The sequence below is a fragment of the Sus scrofa genome, chromosome 4, assembly GCF_000003025.6.
Source record: "Sus scrofa isolate TJ Tabasco breed Duroc chromosome 4, Sscrofa11.1, whole genome shotgun sequence".
Lineage (NCBI taxonomy): Eukaryota > Metazoa > Chordata > Mammalia > Artiodactyla > Suidae > Sus > Sus scrofa.
The window spans coordinates 68,589,880-68,612,415 of record NC_010446.5 but is presented as its reverse complement, the minus strand read 5'-3'; the positions used below and the strand labels follow the sequence as shown (position 1 = coordinate 68,612,415).

The 22,536-nt window shown below is 38.2% G+C and overlaps 1 protein-coding gene across 1 annotated transcript in view; it reads left to right on the top strand.

Moving 5' to 3' along the window:
• DNAJC5B (DnaJ heat shock protein family (Hsp40) member C5 beta) overlaps window positions 1–22,536 on the top strand; it is an 83,465-nt gene that overhangs the window by 28,719 nt on the left and 32,210 nt on the right. The window contains exon 3 of the mRNA NM_001206401.1: window positions 6,619–6,746. Within this exon, the coding sequence (NP_001193330.1) occupies window positions 6,628–6,746 (119 nt within the window). The 5' untranslated portion in view covers window positions 6,619–6,627. The remainder of the gene's footprint in view (window positions 1–6,618; window positions 6,747–22,536) is intronic.

Sequence of the window (22,536 nt, the reverse complement as noted above, 5' to 3'; positions counted from 1 at the left end):
CTGCTTTAAGAAATTGTGATATTATGCAGCTAGAAAGTAATTTAAGTTCAGAAGATTAAGTATCATGTACTGAATGATCAAAATTAAATTACTTAACTTTGCATGACAACATTTTTCCCTCCATTTAATAGTACACATGAGAGACTGAATACGTAATAAAGACTTGAATTTTACACAGGAATGTCAACATTCAAAAGGCTACAGAGAAAGAACTCATAAAATTATATTTTATGTAAGGAATTAAATAAGGGTGTGACCCCATTATTTAAGTTTAAGCAGAGTTTTTTGGGGGATGTTTTGACTATTGCGCTTAGTGTGTTCTCAGGGTATATTATCTTTATTTTTACGCATTAAAACAACTAAGGGTTTAAATATATTACTCTACTGAATTTGAAACTAAATGTCACCTAGATTAATAATATATGAAGAGTCTGGTTTCTAGCTCAGCAAGGACACAGAAAAAGAACAGGATGTTGCTTGACACACAGAAAGCATCCTTGCAGTATTCGGGTTCCTTTATATTTCAATTTATAAAGCCAGCCAACTACTAACCACATTGATTAGCTATTGACTAATCATCTTTTTCTTGTGTTCCAGTATTGATGTAAATGGTTTTTTAAAGTACCTTAATTAAGAGAAATTGACATCATCGTCTAAAAGGAAACATTTTGATCTTTTGGGAATAGTGCAAAGGTGAAACAGAAAAAAAAAATCCCAAACTCTCTATAAGAGCACATTCTAAATATTATTCAATCCACAACATAAAACAAGTCAGCTACTGTATTTCACTTAGCATGAGTAGATTACAGTGTGATTAGATTTCTAAATAAAGACATGAAAAAATATATAAACCAAAAGAATAACCAGTTACCATGTCTTGGTGTGTTTCTATGTATAAAGCTGCTTGAGAGAGAGAATCTTCTTTTTTCCACTGGGGTGAAGAGTATGAGAAGGACTGGCTGTGGGGTAGGGAAGAATGAATCCCCAGACTGTTTCCAGGACTATTCTCTGGAAGACACTGGGGGGAGGCCCCTAAGTGACCCTTCCTTATTGTTCCACACCTGGGATAACTTTGGGAGGCAGTCTTGAGGAAAACGAAGTCCCAACCCAAACTGGGAAATTGTGCAAGTCTGTGCTTTGCTGAAATTGATTTTAGGACAATATGTTGATTTATCGGAGCCATGACAACTCATTTCTTGGGAGAGATGATGAAGAATGAATACTAAGATTTTATTCCCTCAAAATTACAACTGTTTCTTTAGAATGCTGAATATAGAGAAAACAAAGATAACTATTTGCCATACTTTTATTTTTTCTTGAATACTTCTCCTCAAACTTTTCTTATGAAAATGTATTGACCCAGATTTATCATTGCTTCTTTATCCATATTAGGACTGTCTATACAATACATCTGAATCTGTTTGGTTGGAATATCTTAGTATACACATCATTGTTATTAGCCTAAAGTATTCATTCCCAAGTACCTGGAAGCCATGTTAAATTTAAAAGAAGAGTAGGTGCAGTGATTTAAGAAAAATCCACAATAGGAGTTCCCATCATGGCACAGTGGTTAATGAATCCGACTAGGAACCATGAGGTTGCAGGTTCGATCCCTGGCCTTCTCAGTGGGTTAAGGATCCGGCGTTGCTGTGAGCTGTGGTGTATGTCGAAGACATGACTCGGATCCTGCATTGCTGTGGCTCTGGCATAGGCTGGCATTTACAGCTCCAATTAGACTCCTAGCCTGAGAACCTCCATATGCTGTGGGAAGTGGCCCTAGAAAAGGCAAAAAGACCAAAAAAAAAAAAAATCCACAATAAATTAGCTTGGCTTGGAGGTGCTCAGGGACCCACTATTGGTGTTTGAGGTATATGACTCTAAAGAGAGTTGGTTGACAGGGACCAAAATCTAGCTAAAACATGATGATCAAAAGAAAACAATGTGCGTAAATTTGTATAGAGGGAGGAGTTTTATTGGCTCAATTCAAGGAAGGGTTGATTGACAAACTGCTGGAATGGAGAGATGGCAAGTGTACTGAAAAACAACCAGAACCAGGGGACTGGACCCACTGAGGCTCTGTCTCCATCTTGTATCACTGCTCATCTCCTGCAGATCTGTTTCAATCTCTCTCATTTCAGCCCTACCAACAACACCCAAATTTTACATTTTATAGGTTTTACATTAAAAAAAAAAATCCTAAGGGGAGTTCCCATCATGGTGCAATGGAAATGAATCCAACTAGGAACCATGACATGAGGTTGTGGAGTCAATCCCTGGCCTCCCTCCATGGGTTAAGGATCTGGCGTTGCTGTGAGCTGTGGTATAGGCTGGTGGCTGTAGCTCCAATGCAACCCCTAGCCTGGGAACCTCCATATGCAGTGGGTGTGGCCCTAAAAAACAAAAACAAACAAACAAACAAAATCCTAGGGAAGGATTCTAGTTGACTTGGTTTGCATAAGGTACCCACTCCTGGTCTACTCAACTGAGATCAGGTAAGACTGAGGCAGGTCTCAGGAAAAGCATATGGTGCCATGGAAAAGGAGGAAAAAAGAGAGTTAATGGGCTAATAAAGTTGTTTACTACAATGATCTCCATCAGAATGCCCTAGAAAGCATTTGTTAAGTTGTCTTAGATGTCCTCTAACTCCATATTCTATGGTGCTAGGATTTGAATCATTAGTGACTTTGGGAATCTTACTACCTAGCAAGACAAAGCATGATGACTATGGCCCTACTCCTTGTCTACCAAGACACAAAGAAGTCCCTGCTTTCCAAATTTCCAAATCCCATTCATTCATGACATTTAGTGTGGCTTGTGAGAAGCCTCCCTGCCAGCTGTCGCCATTACCTGGAACAATTAGGTGGAAGTGTAGGGCAGCATATCAGCATCCTGAGCATACATATGTGGTGGCAGCAGGAGACAGGGGACAGGAAAGGAAGTAGGGGGAGGGTGTCAATTACTCAGGCAGTTTCTTCTTCATTTTTGAATAGTCAGCTAGGCTGTGGTTCCAAGATGGGACTGTGCTGCAGGCCTGGAACACAGGGATGAATGACCCAGCCCCAAGTCTTGCATTATTTCCTTCCTAGGGAAATTGCGACGGCTAAGTGAGAAAGGTAAGCGAGATCAGTAATAAAAATAAGTGCTGTGGTTTACTGAGTGAGTATCAGTCAGTACAGACATGGGCTAGGTTTTGTTTTGTGGCAGACAAAATTAAGATTCCTTATAAATTGGTACAACCTCTATGGAGATCAGAATGGAAGTTCCAAGAAAACTCAATATAGAACTATCATATGATCTAGCAATCCCACTCCTGGACATATATCCAGACAAAAGTACAATTCAAAAATATACATGTACCTGTATGTTCACAGCAGCTCTATTCACAATAGCCAAGACATGGAAACAACTTAAACGTCCATCAACAGATGAATGGATTAAGAGGATATGGTACATATAAACAATGGAATATGAGTCAGCCATAAAAAGAATAAAACAATGCCATTTGCAGTAACATGGATGGAATTAGAGATTCTCATACTAAGTGAAGTCAGAAAGAGAAAGACAAATACCATATGATATCACTTACATGTAGAATCTAAAATATGGCACAAATGAACCTATCTACAACACAGAAACAGACTCATGCACCGAGAGAACAGACTTGTGGTTGCCAAGAAGGAGAAGGGAGAGAGTGGGAGGGACTTGGATTTTGGGGTTAGTAGATGCAAACTATTACATTTAGAATGGAGAAGCAATGAGGTCCTACAATATAGCACAGGGAACTATACCCAGTTTCTTAGAATGGAACATGATGGAAGATACTACAATAAAGGGAATGTGTGTGTGTGTGTGTGTGTGTGTGTGTATAGTATCTTCCATCATATATATATATAGTATCTTCCATCACATATATAGTATCTTCCACCATATATATACATAGTATCTTCCATCATATATATATATAGTATCTTCCATCACATATATATATATAATATATATAGTATCTTCCATCACACATATATATTATATATATAGCATCTTCCATCACATATATATATATTATATATATATACACACACACACACACATATATATGAATGACTAGGTCACTTTGCTATACCGCAGAAATTGACACAACATTATAAATCAAGTATACTTTAATAAAAAAAAAGTTAGGATTCCTCCTCCTCTTGTCCTTGTGTGAACCAGAGATTGGGGACTAGAGGCCCTCTGGGCTCCAGAAGCTCCACTTTCATGGCAGGCTAACTGAGGAGGAGACAATGCAGCCCTGCCTCTGTCCTTGTTCTGTCATCTTCCTTAAGTCAGTTTTGTCCCCAGTGTCTTCAGGGCTGCAGGATTGTTGTCTGGGGTCTGATTTCCTTCAGTACTGGCTTCCTTTTCTCCACTCAGGAAGCTAAAGGCTCACAAAAACATTTTGAAGTTCTTCACATTGTTCTTCTTAACTAAATTACTTAGGACCACAAGCCATGTGGGGACTCACTGTGCCACGTGGGGTCTTAGGGCCCTAAGCTGCCCTAACCCACCAGGTGAGAGCCTGTGGGTTCAGTCAGTCTGGTGGCAGCAGAGCTGGGAGGCTGGCTCCAACCAAGCCCTCCCACCACTGGGATGTGTCCATTTGGTTCTGCTGCTGCCACTACTGTTGTCACCAGGGATCCTTGTGTTGAACATGAGTATCTCCACAGCCCTGGTACCATTCTCTGAGCCCTGGTATATTTCTTCATTCACATTCATTCATTCTTACAGCACTTGCTGCACAAAGCCCAAAGCCAAGAGAGATAAATGATTTTTCAAGGAGGAACTGATTTTCTTCCTGGTCAGAGGAACTTCCAATACAAGCAGTTATTTTTTATTTTGTTTTTGTGATAAAATATTATATAAAATTTACTATTTTAACTATTTTTTAAGTAGACAACTCAATGACATGAAGTAAAATCACAGTGATATTTAACCATCACCATTATTCCAGAAATTTTAATTATCCCAAATAGAAACTCTGAACCTATTAAGCAACAACTTCCTATTCCCCATTCCTCTAGCCTCTGGTAACCTCTATTCTACTTTCTGTCTCTATGAATATGCCCATTCAAGGTACTCATATAAGAGGAAGAACACATAATATTTGTCCTTTTGTGATGGGCTTATTTCACTTATATAATGTTTTCAAGTTCATCATATTATAGCATGTGTCAGAATTCCATTTCTTTCTATAGCTGAGTAATATTTCATTTTATCTACATTTTCATTTTTCTGGTTTCCATGAATAATGCTGCTATGAACACTGGTATTTGTTTTTATTTTTTAATATATTAACTCATTTAATTCTTACAACAGCTCCATGAGTTTAGGCCTATTTTTGTGTGTAATTTGTAGATCAGGAAGGTAACGCAGCTGGTCATGGCAAGGCCAACATTCCAGCCCAGAGGGTCTAACTACAGTGTGCTCTCTGAATTACATACTATGCCTCCTTTAATAAAAATCTTTGAAGTTACTACGTCCTAGGTATGTTATATGCACTGTTTCTAAATACTTAAGGTATCCTTATGATGTGGGTTTTATTATTCTTACATTACGAGTGAACATTAAGGCTTGGAGAGGTTACGTGGTGCATGCAGGAATGTCCAGAGGTGTGCTTGCTTCTCTGGGTTCCCCTCCTACAGCCAGAACATAGCAGGAAGATATCTCTGTGGGACTTGGGGTGGCACAGCCCTTTCTGTATAGACCACAGGGAAAGGAGCTATCTCAGGTGCAGCCCCCAGGAACACCGTGGGACAGGGGTGGGGAGGACGCTGGTATCCCACAGCTGCAGAGAAGTTCTAATGGGGTTCTCAGAGGAGACTAGGATTTTTTTTTCCCATACTTTAAACAGTCTGTTTGTTTTGTTTTGTTTTGTTTTTGTCTTTTCACCTTTTTTAGCGCTGCTTCCCGCAGCATATGGAGGTTTCGAGGCTACGGGTTGAATCAGAGCTGCAGCCACCAGCCTACGCCAGAGACACAGCAACGCAGGATCCGAGCTGCGTCTGCAACCTTCACCACAGCTCAAGGCAACGCTGGATCCTTAACCCACTGAGCAAGGCCAGGGACTGAACCTGCAACTTCATGGTTCCTAGTCGGATTCGTTAACCACTGCGCCACGACTGGAAGTCTGTTTGTTTTTTTAAAAAAACTCTTACTCTAACAATAGCTCAGCCCAAAGGGTTGAAGTACAATAGACGATTATTTCCATTGCTGGCTAAATTTGAAAAATACACAAAAAAGGAGTTATATAAATTCCAACCAAAAAAACTACATATACCTGACCTATGAGGATTGATTTTTAACAATTCTGAGTTAGGTGGATATTTTGATAACATTTTGCTTCTGTTTAGCCATGTGGACAATACCATATTCCATTTGCATGGCTGCCTGTAGCCTTTAACACCCTGACTTGAAGCCCTAGTGTTGGCTCTCCCAATCTTTTTCTTCTTGTGTGCAGCTGGCACAAAGATGTACTTCAGATTGTCATTTTACAAAAGGTCAGAAATGAACTATCTTCCCCTTTAGAGAGTGGGATCCAGTATACACAACTTACATGGCTATTTTTCACGCTTGGTTTTGCAGCTGGAGAAAATGGCATGTAACATACCTAACGAAAGACAGCGGACTATGTCAACATCTGGAGAAGCTCTATATGAAATTCTTGGTCTGCATAAGGGAGCATCAAATGAAGAAATTAAGAAAACCTACAGGTACAGAGGAAGTTCAATGATGACACTTCCTGTACTACTAGTGATAGTTATTTTGTGATTGGCAAGTGCCTCCAATTAAAGACATAAGCTTCCTTCTAAGACTCAGTAATCAGAGTTCTGGAACTTGTGTTCTGTTCCCCATTTTGCAACATAGGCAGTTGCGAATGGACAAGCATGACACTGATCTTATGAAAGAACTCTCTTACAATGCTGGGCCTTACAAAGAGCAGCCTGTGTTCTAGGCCTGCATTATTAGAGATAGACAGACAGTCAGAATGACCAGGAGTTGTGATTTAATCCCCATGAGATAGCTTTACCAAATCTGGTAGATGGATTTTAAGTAATAAAGAGGGGCTTTTTTTTTTTTTCCCCCGCAATCTCTATATTGTGCCATGCTTTTCAAGTCTTCAACTTTTACCTTTCATATCTGATTTAGTTCCAAGTTAGCTATTCTGAAAAAAAACGGAAATAACCTTTTTCTTTAAAGTGCCAAAGAATTTTTAGAAGGATTAAGTAAAAAATAATTTACTTATTATGGAAACTTTGGAAATTATTAAAATGAAGACAATAACATTTATCCATAATTTTACCTCTAGTGATAATTATCATTGATATTTTTTCCTTCTAGCTTTTAAGAAAGCATAGATAAGACATTTTACACAAAAATTGGATTTATCTATATTCTCTAACCATGTTTCTGTTTTTGGTCATATCTCACTGTTATTTATTTAAGTTAAAAATTTTAAAAGGTCATTTTACATGTACAGTTATTACAAAATATTAGCTATATTTCCAGAGTTGTACAATATACCCTTCGGCCTATCTTAGAACCAATAGTTTGTAACTCTCACTCTCCCACCCCTATACTGGGTGCATGTCTTTTTGAATTAGTGGGGTGTTTTTGTTTTTGTTTTTTTCCAGATATATACACAGGAGTGGAAATACTAGATCATATGGCAGATCTATTTTTAGTTTTTTGAGAAATCTCCCTATTATTTTCCACAGTGGCTGCACCAATCTACATTCCCACCAACTAATTAGCTTTCTTTTTTAACAAGGTTCAATGATGAAAATATTTTGGTGCTATTTAATATTGCAATTTTTCAATGCCATCAGACTATGGCTATTCTAAACTAATTACCTCATAAGCTATTTTTTAAAATATAAATCTTTAATTTTCCTATACTAAATATCCTTAATATACTTAACATCTTTATACAAAAATGATGATGCATATTTCCAATCATTTCCTTATTTATCAAGGAATAAAGCTGTGTCTTTAGAAGAAAAAGGAATCAAAACAAAAATGAAAGTTTCAGATTTTAATCAGTTACTTCTTGATGTCTTTTTTTTTTTTTTTTGTCTTTTTGCCATTTCTAGGGCCGCTCCCGCGGCATGTGGAGGTTTCCAGGCTAGGGGTCAAATCTGAGCTGTAGCCTCCGGTCTAACCCACTGAGCAAGGGCAGGGACCAAACCCACAACCTCATGCACGGTTCCTAGTCGGATTCGTTAACCACTGCGCCACGACGGGAACTCCAACTTCTTGATGTCTTGAATTAGGTTTTAAAACTTTGTTTTTTGCTCTGTGGAAGTTCAGAATATTTTTGGCCCCTTTTTTTTTTTTTTTGTCTTTTCCAGGGCCACACCCATAGCACCCATAGCATATGGCGGTTCCCAGGCCATAGAGCTGTAGCCGCTGGCCTATGCCACAGTCACAGCAACGCAGATCTGAGCTGCATCTGGAACCTACACCACAGCTCATGGCAACACCAGATGCTTAACTCACTGAGTGAGGCCAGGGATCAAACCCACAACCTCATGTTTCCTAGTCAGATTCCTTAACCACTGAGCCACGACGGGAACGCAGGAAGTTCAGGATTTTTAACTAGGCAAATTTCTTAGTCATTTCCTTAATAGCTTTTGTTTTATTCATCATGGTTAAAAAGCCTCTTCTGATTACAATACTATAAAAATATTAACCTATATTTCTTCTAGTACATTTATGATTTTGCTTTTATATTAAATCTTTGATCCACTTGGAGTTTATTTTGACACCAAGAATGAAGGTAGGACGCCAGATTAACTTTTTCCCAAATCACTAGACCACCAAAATTTATTGAATTCTCCATTTTAATCTACTAATGGAAAATTATTTTACTTTGGATTGGAACCTTCACCATGTGATAAAGTGTGGGACCTGAAATGTCCTCAAGAAGCATGTGTTGAAGAATAAATGACAGTGATAAAAATTGCCATTTGGATCTGAATAGCTTTGTGAAAAGGGTTGATTTTGGTCAAAGTCAAAATCAATCTCCTAGTTTATATTTCACTTAAAGTGCTGGAGAAGAAACAGCCTTTGACGTTTCACTGCACTCTAGAGCTACCCAGGAGTGTACCTGGGAGCTATTCTCCTCTCTGAGGGTAGATGACCTTGGTTGAGGGTCACTAAACTTGACTTTTAAGGCTTTGGGCTAAGATAGTATGATGTGGGTGGGATTGGAAATCAAAGTAATTGCATTGTAACCATAATACCTACAAATATGCTCTCCAGAATGAGAAAAAAAGCAATACCTAACTACAAGTTCTAAAGCCCACTTTACTTTTTAATTGCCTTTATTTATTTTGTAAGCTAAAATTTCAGGTCATATCCTAATTAAGGCACTAATTATGCTGAGTTGTTTGCAAGTTTAATAATTACAACCTAAAGTCTTTTCATGTAATCAGTGTCTTCCTATTAATTTTGTTTTAATGTCATACAAATATTATTTTTTCAGCTGATTAGGGTACTAGTATGCTGCCAAAAGCATCTACTTCTAACTAAATTACACATTTGTATTCTGCAAGTTATTCAAAATGTATGAGCAGGCTGAAAGTCCACTGAGAATATTCTTCTTATATTCAGGGATCTGGATCAAAGCAGTGACAATATAGTGAAATTAAAAGTCAGTGAAGTTCAATAAAATTACCAACTGTTGAATCCATACGCTGCTTTGACTTCTGCTGTAATCCTTGGTTGTGCTCTTGAAAACAAGGCTGAACTAGAAGATTTTTTTTCTCATATTTTATTTTTGACTAGGTTAAAATGAGAACACAAAAGCAAGTATACAAAAAAGTCTCCCTGCTATCTCCCAGGTTCTCTTCCCAGGGAGAGCAATTCTTTTTGTACCTTTCTAAAGACATCTTATGCCTATTAAACATATATAGAGCCCTTCTGGTCTGGGCAAGATGGTACAGGTGTCTCTCTCCCAGATCCTCCCTGTATGCATGACTTAAAGCCTTGGAAATAACACGAGAAAAAAAAAAAAAAAAGAGAGAGAGAGAGAGAGAGGCTTGAAAGGTAAAAAGAAGAGGTGAATTTCTTGAGGACCACAGGACCAAAGGAATGACACAGTGACTAGGTATCTTATGACTCTGCGCCCAAGGAAAGGTAATCCAGGCCTGCCTTTCCTGACACCCACTCTAGCAATGGAAGGCAGCAAGGTAGTCTTATTCTTCCTCCAAACTGAATAGGATTCCTACCAACAACTCTAGAAAATCCCAGCAGAAACAGCAGAGGACTAAATGAACATTCCCCTAACAAAAGCCAGCCAGTGGACTTTCCCAGCAGCCTGAAACGCTGCTCTCTCACCCAGAGACCCTGCTTTACAGGGGATTCTGCCACAACACACACCCAGCCCAGGAAGTGTTTTTGTCCCTGTAGCCTGGAGATTCCTTTCCCCAACCTAAAGGCACTAGGCAACTCAGGCTAGAGAGCCTTGCACTTACTCAACTAGTACTAACAAGCACCAGTGGGGGAAACAGGAGGCAGGAGACAAACCAAACCCACCAAAATAGCACCACAGAGGCTCTGAAAATTAGACTGTCATTGGAACCATTGCCCATAAAAGTAGGCTAGGACTTGCATGTTAAACCCAAAGTGACTATCTGCTAAAATAAACAAATATGAACAGGAACCAGAGTCTCCTAACATAATAGTCAAAATGTCCAGATTAAAATCACTCATTGTATACAAAGAACAGAGGAAATCCCAACTTGCATGAGAAAAGACAATCATCTGACTTCCACACTGAGATGAACCAGACACTGGAATTATCTAAGTATTTTAAAGTAATCATCACAAAAATGAATGAGCAATTACAAATTCTCTTGAACCAAGTGAAAAAACCAGAAAATTTAGTAAAGAAAAAGAAGTTATAAAATTAAAGAACCAAATAGATATTATAGAATTGATACACAACTAACTGGATGATCTCAGTAGTATAGTGGAGATGACAGGGGATAAAATCAATGAAGACGGATCAATAGCATTTATACAATCGAACAGCAGTGAGAAAATAAACTGAAAATGAACAGTCACAGGAAACTGTGAGTCCACAACAAAGGATTCAACTGGTGTCCTAGAAGGGGAGGAGAAAGAGAGTAGGCCTGAGTGTTACTCAAAAAAATTATGCCAGAAGATTCCCCCAATTTGATAAAACATATAAACCTACAGATCAAATAGTATAAAACTAAATAAATCCATGCCAAGACGCATCACAAGTAAACCTCTGAAAACCGAAGACAAAGAAAATATCTTAAAAGCAAACAGAGAAACAAATAATACGTATGTGGGGACAGTAATTCAAATGACAACAGATTCCACATCTGAAATAACAGTGGCAAGAAGTGATACAACATTTTTTCAAGTGCTAAAAGAAAAGAACTGTGAATTCTATATCTGGTGAAACTATACTTTAGGAATTAAGGGGAAAGAAAGACCTTCTCAGATTAAGGAAAAGTAAAAGAATTAATTACTACCGAATCTCCTCAAAGAATAGCTAAAGGATGTTCTTCAAAAGAAAGGAAATGATGAAGGAAGGAATTTTGGATCATCAGAAAGGAAGAAAGAACAATGAGGAATGCAGAAATATGGGTAAATACAATTGACTATTCTTCTCATGAGTTTTCTAAATTATTTATGATGACTGGTATAAAAATTATAACACTATCTGATACTTAAGACAATGATAATTGAAAGTGGAGAAGATAATGGGACCTAAATGGGAGTAAGATTTCTGCACTTCACTCAAATTGGCAAAACACTGATATCAGTAGACTGTGATAAATTACACACACACACACACACACACACACGTATTATGTATAAAATGTGTCCAACCACTAAAAAGAGTACACAAAGTAATACATGCCAAAAAACTACAAATAAATCAAGATGGAATCCTTAAAAATGTTCAAATAACCCCCAGAAAGATGAGAGGGAAAATGGAGAAATGAGAAACAGAGGACACAAACAGATAATAAAATGAAGGGCTTAAGCTCAAACATTAATAATTAGATAATTAGATTAAATGTAAATAGTCTAGGTATGTGTTAAAGTTTTCCTTCCTTGATATACAAATTGTGGTGTACTATCTACTCCTATCTTATGCTTTGCATTCTTCTCTTTATATATCTTGAAGATAATTCTAAGTGATCAGTTCATAAAAAGTTTCATTCTGCTCTATGGTCTTCCATGGCATAGCTGTCCAAGGATTAACTCATTTATTTGTTCATAGATACTTAGGTTGTTTTCCATCAAGACCTCTTTAAACAAACCTAGAGCTTCTCAGAGGGGGAAACAAAGTTTCCCTTGGTCCCAGAAAGGAAGATGGAGGAGGGAAGTGAGAAACTATTTTGCTTCCTGTCCACTTTCCACTTATTGCCATGTCCCAATTTCAAATTCCTAGAGTTAGTATCTAATGGACCCCGCTGGGTCAGCTGTGCACCCATGTCTATCTGGCTCTGACCAGAGATCTGGAATCACAAATCCCCACTACCACTTAGCAAGGGCTGTGGGATCCAACTCTATGAGAAGGAAAAGGGGCAATGTTCTCTAAGAGGGTATAGATTTGGGAGGACATTATCAGCATCTATAGTTCTTGATTTTTTTTTAAAGAGAATACCAAAACAGCAGGCTCACACAGACCTATCTTTGTGTCTTCCTATGTCTATTTATAGATCTTTATCATAGAATCTTTCTGTGAATAAACCATCTTTCTCTTACATCATTGTTTTTCCCACATAAGAAGTACAACCATACTTCATTAGTCAGCTAAGTTGGAACCCCCAGCTAACTCAAAGGATAGCAGGGAGGATGACAGAAGGTTTCTACTGTGTCAGTCCCTAATCTACTGAAGCACTTGTCTCATTGAGATTTTGTAAAGAGAAGTGAGATCGCTTTTGCAAAGTGCATAGAGCCCTTGGTGGAAAAGCACAGTAAAAATACCAGGTACTACTAAGAATCGACAGATATCCTCATCATCCTTAAAAGTCTAAAATTAACCTGCCATCACAAACCATTTATCTAGCATAAGGTGAGCTTTTGCGCCATGTCAAAAGTGCCATATCACAGAGTGAGACTCTCATGGTCTGAGTCTTATCCAGGATCTTCATTATGGAATAAATCTGCCTTTGGTCATGCAGAGCACAGTAATTCCAAGGAGTTTGAAGTCTAAGGTTTATTTAATCCAATTTTTTAATTGTTGGGTCATGTCATTTAATCCTACCAGTGTTTCATGAGATGAACCAATGTTTTCCCCTTATCCTCCCACTGCCTGAAGGTCTTTTCATGCTGTCTAAGGGAGATTCAACTGAGTTAATCTTTTAAAGTTTAGATACCCACCTTTCACATATCTGCCATAGCTTTAAACAAGAATGCTTTCCCCTCTCACATAATTTAAACAATCTCTCTGAGCCAACAGGAATTTTGAGGTAGAAAGCTTGTGGAGGAAGAGAGGAGGAGAGAGACACCAGTGAATGGTGGGACAACTGGGGAGATGGCAGGTTGCTGAAATAAGAGTATTTTCTACATAGCTCCCAATACAAGCCTCTTTCAAATAACTCAGATTCCCTATAAAGTCTCTACCACCCAACTCCTTCTAGAAGGTTCCCCTGGGAAAGTTTCCCAAGAGCCAGTTCATTCCCATATAGCAGTGTTGCTCCACCAAACCAAGTATCTACCCTGTTGAGATATTTGCTTTCCTGCTCACTCGGTGGGCATCTCCATGGCCACTACAAGATCCTTTCTCAAATGCTTGGTCATCGAGCTGAAGAGGAAGTCATTTACTGATTCAGTAAATAGAGAGGGGCAGATGAACAAGGAAAGACCATAGTTTCAGTATGGACACAGTATACTCTATATAACTCTGGGGCCTCCAAGTGAGAAGTAGTTAAGGGATAAGGAACGGGAAACTATGTAGAAAATAGAGCTGCTTATGTAATTCAAAAAATGTAAGTTTTAAGTATTTAAAAATCTCATATGTAATTTAAATGTTAATTTATATTTACACTGATGTATACATTTTTTTTTTTTGTCTTTTTGGGGCTGCACCCATGGCATATGGAGGTTCCCAGGCTAGGAGTCTAATCGGAGCTACAGCTGCCAATCTACACCACAGCCATAGCAATGTGGGACCCAAGCCATGTCTGCAACCTACACTACAGCTTACAGCAACACTGAATCCTTAACCCACTGAGCAAGGCCAGGGATCGAACCTGCAATCTCATGGTTCCTAGTCGGATTCGTTCCACTAGGCCACAATAGGAACTCCTGATGTGTACGTTCTAAAAATCAGATAGAAACAAATTTAAGATGCCCAAAAGGAAGGATGACTGGTTTCCCCGGTGTTCTTGGGGCAAGAACCTAACATAGAGCTGGCCAACTGGATAAGAAATCAGAGAAATGTCAAGCTCTTCCTTAGCTCCTCAGAGAACCACAAAATCAAAGCAAACTGTTCTGTACATTACACCTGGTTCTCTGTGCCCACAGGTGAGTTTAATTTCTTCTTGTTGACAAGGTATCAAATATCTTGGTTCACAGAGTAGCAAGCACTCGATTCTTCTATGTCATTCAATTTAACATGGAAGTTTCTGGAAATCATCTTCCACCTCTGAAGAGGTGAGTTGCCTCACAGTAGACCAAAGTGAGGCAAATGCTGTTTCCACAAGGAGCAGGAAAGAGTGTCATTTCCATAGTGATCTGTGACAACCCCAATCTGTGGTGCTTTTACCCATGTTTATTAGCAATTACAGGTCATAACAGAGGCTGCTTATGAATAAAGTTTAAATGTCAGGGGAACGCATAGCTAATAGAAGAATTGTAAATATTTACAAGGCAAAGTGATGATTCAAGCTCACAAGATAAATTGAAATTAATCTTTATCAAGCACTAATTTGTTTCCTGAGTTCCAAAACCTTCCACTAAAAAGAAGAGTATATGAGGCTATGTTGGAGTTATCTTCCAGGTCAGTGTATAAGCTCCCTTCTCCTATGGCAAATCTGCCACTGGATCCTCTTAGCACTTCATGCAGCTTTAACTTCAGTTACTCTTTGGCACTAGAATCATTAAGATCAATGCATTTTTTTTCACCCATTCACTCAATACCAATTTACTATTGGATACTTATTACATTTTACTGTGAGAGATGAATATACATATATATCTATATATATGTTTATCTATATCTACCTATAAACACATACTTTATATCATTTAAAGAGCTTACCTTATAAAAAGTTAGATTTAGCAAGGGTTTAAAGATACTTACAAAAAGACAAGCAGAACAGGAGTTCCCCTTGTGGCTCAGTGGCAACAAACTCAACTAGGATCCAGAGGATATGGGTTCAATCCCTGGCCTCACTCAGTGGGATAAAGATCCCGCATTGCACTTTTTTTTCTTCAAGTTGAATCATGGTAGTAACAGAGAACTCCATGGCATTTTAAGTTGTCCTAGTCTGACACTGTGCTCACCATGCAACCTGGAAAATAAATGCTTGAATTCCTGGTATCAGTGGTACCAAAACAAGCAGAAAAGACTTCAGTGGAAGATAATCCATTGTCATTAGATGATCTACCTGATGGCTCCTGGAAGATCTGCTACAAAGGCTTGTTTTAGCTTACCTAAAGCAAAACTTATACAGTGCTAAAGTTGCTATGAAAGGGGGGGGGGCATTTGTTGAAAACATTTATAGGCAAATTTTTAGTCAGGGCTGCATGAGGTAGTGGGTAACAGTTGTGGCAACAGTAGACTCACTAGAGAAACTTGGGAGGAAAGGCTGGGAATGAGGTACTTTGGGGAAGAAGAGCTTTGAAAATCCCTGATATATTCCTGGGAATCTAGAAGCTACTCCCATGACCAGGGCTCTGCACATGCAGAAAGTAAGACCCATATGCAAGGTTAAAAAAAAATCAATAGAAACTATCCGTGAGAAAGTTCCAAATTTGGACATATTAGACAAAGACTTAAATAAGCTAAATATGTCAGAGGCTAAAGAAAATCATGTATAAAGAACTAAGGGAAAAGATCAAAGTGATATCTTGCCACATACAGAATATCAATAAAATAATAAAAATTACATAAAGGAACCAAATAGAAATTCCAGAGTTGAAAATTATAATAACTAAGATGAAAAATTCATTGGCAGGCTCAATAGTAGATTTGAGTAGACAGAAGAAAAGAGTTAGTGAAATTTAAGATAGGTCAGTTTCACTGTATACAACATCATGAATAGCAACATACACATAACAAGAGTCCCAGAGGAGAGGAGAAAGAAGAAGAAAGATTATGTGAAGAAACAATGGATGAAAATATTCCAAATTTGATGAAAAATATTAATCTATATATCCAAGAAGTTCGATGATCTCCAATTAGGATAAACTCAAGTAAATCCTCACTGAGACACATCATAAAAAAAAATATTCAAAGCCCAAAAAGTATGCTGGGAAAGCAGCAAAAGAAAAGTGATTCATCATGTATAAAGGGTCTTCTATATGATCAACAGCTGATATCTTATTAGAAACTATGATGCAAGAAGGCAGTAGGATGATATATTCAAAGTGCTGAAAGAAAATATATGTCAACCAATGATTCCGTATTTACCAAAATTACCCCTCAATAATGAAGGAGAAATCTTCCCTGTAAGAAATTCTAAAAGGAGTCTTTAGCCTGAAATGCAAATACACTACACAGTAACTTGAATCCACATGAAGAATCAGTGGACACCAGTAAAAGTAACTTCATAGGTAAATATAAAAGAATGAATTACTCTGCTTGTAATTCCTCTTTTTTCCTCTCTGATTTACAAGACAACTGCATACATCATACAACGCGACATCAAAACAAACGTAAAAACCTGATCAAAAAACAGGCAGGGAGTTCCCAATGTGGTGCAGCAGAAACGAATCCGAGTAGTAACCATGAGGTTATGGGTTCGATCCCTGGCCTCACTCAGTAGTTTAAGGATCTGGTGTTGCTATGAGCTGTGGTGTAGGTCACAGACATGGCTCAGATCTGACGTGGCTGTGGCATAGGCCGGTGGCTACAGCTCTGATTCAACCCCTAGCCTGGAAACCTCCATATGCTGCAGATACAGCCCTAAAAAGCAAAAAATAAAAAAAGTAAAACAGGCAGAAGAGCTGAACATTTTTCCAAAGAGGAAAAGCAGATGGCCAACAGGCATATGAGAAGATGCACATCACCACCAGCCATCAGGGAAATGCACATCAAAACCACAAAGAGATATTACCTCATACCTGTTAGAAGGGCTATTATCAGAAAGACAAGAAATAACAACTGTTGGTAAGAATGTGGAGAAAAGAGAACTCTTGTGCACTGTTGGCAGGAATATAAATTGGTGCAGCCACCTTGGAAAACAGCATGGAGGTTCCTCAAAAAATTAAAAGTGGAGCTATGATCCAACAATTCCACTTCTGGGTATTTAAAATGAAGGAAACAAAAACAACTTAAAAAGATATCTGTGCCCATGTTAACTGCAGCATTATTTACAACATCAAGACATGGAAACAACCTAAGTGTCCATCACTGGATAAGCAGATAAGGAAAATGTGGTACATATGCAATGGAATATATATAGTATTATCAAAATACATACCACAATATATATTATCACAAATAATGTGTGACCTCACTTATATGTAGAATAAAAAAAAAAAAGACAAACCAGACTCATAGCTATAGAAAGCAGGTTGGTGGTTGTCAGAGGTGGAGGTTGGGGTGGGTGAAATGAGTAAAGGTGGTCAGAAGGTACAAACTTACAATTATATTGCTTTGCATGCAGCTGTCCAGGTTTCCCAGCAATGCTTGCTGAATAGACTTTCTTTTTCCCATTTTATGTTCTTGCCTCCCTTGTCAAAGATGAATTGACCATAGGTGTCAGGGTTTATTTCCGGATTCTCTATTCTGTTCCATTGGTCTGTCTGTCTGTTTTGGTATCAGTACCACACTGTTTTGATGACTGTGGCTTTGTAGTATTTCTTGAAGTCTGGGAGAGTTATGCCTCCTGCTTGGTTTTTGTTTCTCAGGATTGCTTTGGTGATTCTGGGTCTTTTGTGGTTCCGTATAAATGTTTGGATTGTTTGTTCTAGTTCTGTGAAAAATGTCATGGGTAATTTGATAGGGATTGCATTGAATCTGTAGATTGCTTTGGGTAGTATGGCCATTTTCACAATATTGATTTTCCCAACCCAGGAACATGGAATATCTTTCCATTTCTTTACATCTTCTTTGATTTCTTTGATTAAAGTTTTATAGTTCTTGGCATATAGGTCCTTTACCTCCTTGGTCAGGTGTATTCCAAGGTATTTGATTTTTTGAGGTGCAATTTAAAAAGGTATTGTATTTTTGTATTCCTTTTCTAATGTTTCATTGCTGGTATACAGAAATGCAACTGACTTCTGAATGTTAATCTTATATCCTGCCACTTTGCTGAATTGATTAATCAGTTCAAGGAGTTTTGGGGTTGAGTCCTTAGGGTTTTCTAGGTATAGTATCATGTCATCTGCATACAGTGACATTTTGATCTCTTCTCTTCCTATATGGATGCCTTTTATTTCTTTTGTTTGTCTAATTGCTGTGGCTAAGACTTCCAAAACTATGTTGAAGAGCAGTGGTGAGAGTGGGCATCCCTGTCTTGTTCCAGATTTGAGTGAGAAGGCTTTCAGTTTTTCCCCATTGAGGATTATATAAACCCATGGGACCTCATCAAACTGAAAAGCTTTTGCACAGCAAAGGAAACCCAAAAGAAAACAAAAAGACAACTTACAGAATGGGAGAAAATAGTCTCAAATGATGCAACTGATAAGGGCTTAATCTCTAGACTATATAAACAACTTATACAACTCAACAGCAAAAAAACCAATCAATCAATGGAAAAATGGGCAAAAGACCTGAATAGACATTTCTCCAAAGAAGATACACAAATGGCCAACAAACACATGAAAAAATGCTCAACATCACTGATTAGAAGAGAAATGCAAATCAAAACTACCATGAGGTACCACCTCACACCAGTCAGAATGGCCATCATTAATAAATCCACAAATAACAAGTGCTGGAGGGGCTGTGGAGAAAAGGGAACCCTCCTGCACTGCTGGTGGGAATGTAAACTGGTACAGCCACTATGGAGAACAGTTTGGAGATACCTTAGAAATCTATACACAGAACTTCCATATGACCCTGCAATCCCACTCTTGGGCATCTATCCAGACAAAGCTCTACTTAAAAGAGACACATGCACCCGCATGTTCATTGCAGCACTATTCACAATAGCCAGGACATGGAAACAATCCAAATGTCCATCGACAGATGATTGGATTCGGAAGATGTGGTATATATACACAACGGAATACTACTCAGCCATAAAAAAGGATGACATAATGCCATTTGCAGCAACATGGATGGAACTAGAGAATCTCATCCTGAGTGAAATGAGCCAGAAAGACAAAGGCAAATACCATATGATATCACTTATAACTGGAATCTAATATCCAGCACAAATGAACATCTCCTCAGAAAAGAAAATCATGGACTTGGAGAAGAGACTTGTGGTTGCCTGATGGGAGGGGGAGGGAGTGGGAGGGATCGGGAGCTTGGGCTTATCAGACACAACCTAGAATAGATTTCCAAGGAGATCCTGCTGAATAGCATTGAGAACTATGTCTAGATACTCATGTTGCAACAGAAGAAAGGGTGGGGGAAAAAAGTGTAATTGCAATGTTTACATCTAAGGATAACCTGACCCCCTTGCTATACAGTGGGAAAATAAAATAAAAAAAAAAAGATTAAAGCACAAACTTACAATTATAAAGCAGACTAGTCCTAGGGAAAATACAAGATAAAAAAGCAAAAAGAATAGGCTATAAATATTTTAAGAAAGATCAAATTACCATAACGATGTTGTGTGTATAATGCTTTGCCATTAATATTGCACAATGTATCTAACCATTTACCATAAGGAAAAAAAGCATCAAATAATTAATGATATAATAGCATTTCAACAAAGTTGCAAAGAAAGTGTTAAATAGCTTTGAAGCTAGCAATTCATGTATACATTAAACAAAGCAAAACAAAACAATAAATTTCTATCTAAAGTAGTTAAGCTCACAGAAACAATACAGAATTATGATTTCCAGGGACTTAGGGGAGGAGGAACTGGAAAGTTTTTAATAGACACAAAATTTCGGTTTTGCAAGATAAAAACGTTCAAGAAAAAGAAGAAAAGAAAGATATACATATATGACATGACATGTGAGTTTTTACAGAGCATCCCTTCACAGATGATTCTTAATAGCAGATGTTGAAAACCACTGATTTAACTAGGGGGCAGAGGAGAATGATAGGCACAGATGACTGTAGCAACAAAGTGGATTATCTACTCTGTTCTTGGTCCTCTTATGAGAAGTGGTCATCCCCTGGCTTGTAGAGAGTGAATCAAATTTGATCTCTCATGTGTCCACTGTTACTCTCCAGTTTCCGCTCTTGGCTTCCTAGTTCTTTGTCAGCTCTATCCTTCCTTGGTGTTTGAATAACTCCTTGTTTTTTGGTGCACTGGTCATTTTGGATGAAACATACTCCTGTCAACCTAGGCCCCAAGGAACCCATATATGTTTGTACCACCTTGTCTAGCCTCCCAGTCAGGGCAATGGAAGAACTGGGAAGACATCCTAGAAGCCAAGGGAAAAGAAGGAGTGGCCAATAAACGCTGTAGAACTGTGAAGGATGAGTTGAAAATGAGTCATGGAATGGAGAGCAAGTTCAGTAGAGACCTAAAAGTAGAAGATCACAGCGCATTGAAGAGTGGATGGACACTGAGAATACAGCCCTTTTGTGTAAACTATACTTTGAAGAAATATATGGGGGAGGGAGGAGACATTATATTTAGAATGGATAAGCAATAAGATCCTACTGTACAGCACAGGGAACCATATCCAAGCTCTTGGGAAGACCATGATGAAATATAACATAAGAAAAAGAAAGTCTATATACATATGACTGGGTCATTTTGCTGTATATCAGAAACTGGCACAAATTTGTAAGTCAACTATACTTTAATAAAAAAAACCAGTCCAATAGTTTGAAGGGGAGGCAGGGACAAAAAAATTAGTTTCCCTTTTTACAAAATGAAGAGCATGTTTGCTTGCTGAGGAGAAGGAGCTAATTGGAGACATTCTTGAAGATACTGGAGATAGAGAGTAGGGACTGATGACCAATGGATCAGGATTTAGGAAAGTGCACAGACAGATTCTAAAACACACTGGCAAACTTAATCTTAAAAAGGAGGAATTCTTCTTCCCTCTAAATAAAAGGAGGATGGAAAGATGGATACGATTACACAGAAGTATTGAAGTAAAAGGATGTGAAGAAGGAATTTCTTTCTAATGACTTTTTAACCCTTTTGAAATAGGAAATGAGGTTTCTTTTTTCTTTTTTTTTTTTTAAGGGTGCAGAAAGGGTGAAACTTTAGTGAGCATTTACTGAATGCCAGGTGTTCCGGGAAGCGCTTTCATAATAATTAATATTTACTAAGCACCTACTATGTCCCAGGTATTCTGTTAAGTAATTTATATGCATTATTTCATTTCATGTTGATGATCATCTTATAAGGAAGGTAGGAATATTATTCTCATTTTGCGGGCAAGAATTGAGGTTCAGAGAGGTTAAGGGACTTGCTTAAGTGCTGCCTGCAAGTGGTGAACTAGGATTTTAAATGTGGGATTTAAATCCATGTCTGTGCAACAGAGAAACATAGTTTTGTTTCTTTGTTGAGGTATAACCAATATACAATACACTGCACATATTTAAAAAGTACAAGTGATAAGTTTCAGTGCATGTGAAACCGCCATTACAATCAAGATAATGAACATATTCATTGGCCCAAAATTCCTTTGTGCTGTTTATAGTGCCTTCATCCTATCTTCAACCAACCACAGGCCTTCTATCATTTTGTACTAGTCTGCAGTTCCTAGAATGTATGGTTCCTAGAATCATATAGTATGCTGTCCCTTTTTTTTTAAAAACTTTTTAGGGCCTCACTGGCTAGAGGTTGAATCAGAACTGCAGCTGCTGGCCACAGCCACAGCCACAGCCACAGCCACACCAGATCCAAGCCACATCTACAAACTACGCCACAGCTCATGGCAACACCAGATCCTTAACCTACTGAGTGAGGCCAGGGATTGAACCCGAGTTCTAAGGGATACTAGTCGGGTTTGTTACCACTGAGCTTTTTTCATTTAGCATCCTCATTCTGAGCTTCACCCATGTTGCATGCATGTCCATTCCTTTTCATTGCAGAGTAGTATTCCTCCGTGTGGCTATACCAGAATGTGTTTATCTAGGAAATGAGGTTTCTTGTGGAGAGGAGTAAGGGGATGAGGAAGAAGAATCAAGGAGAAGTGGTAACAGCTGGAGCATCTGCTGCAGGAGACTTGAGTGGGAACTTGAGTGAGACTTGA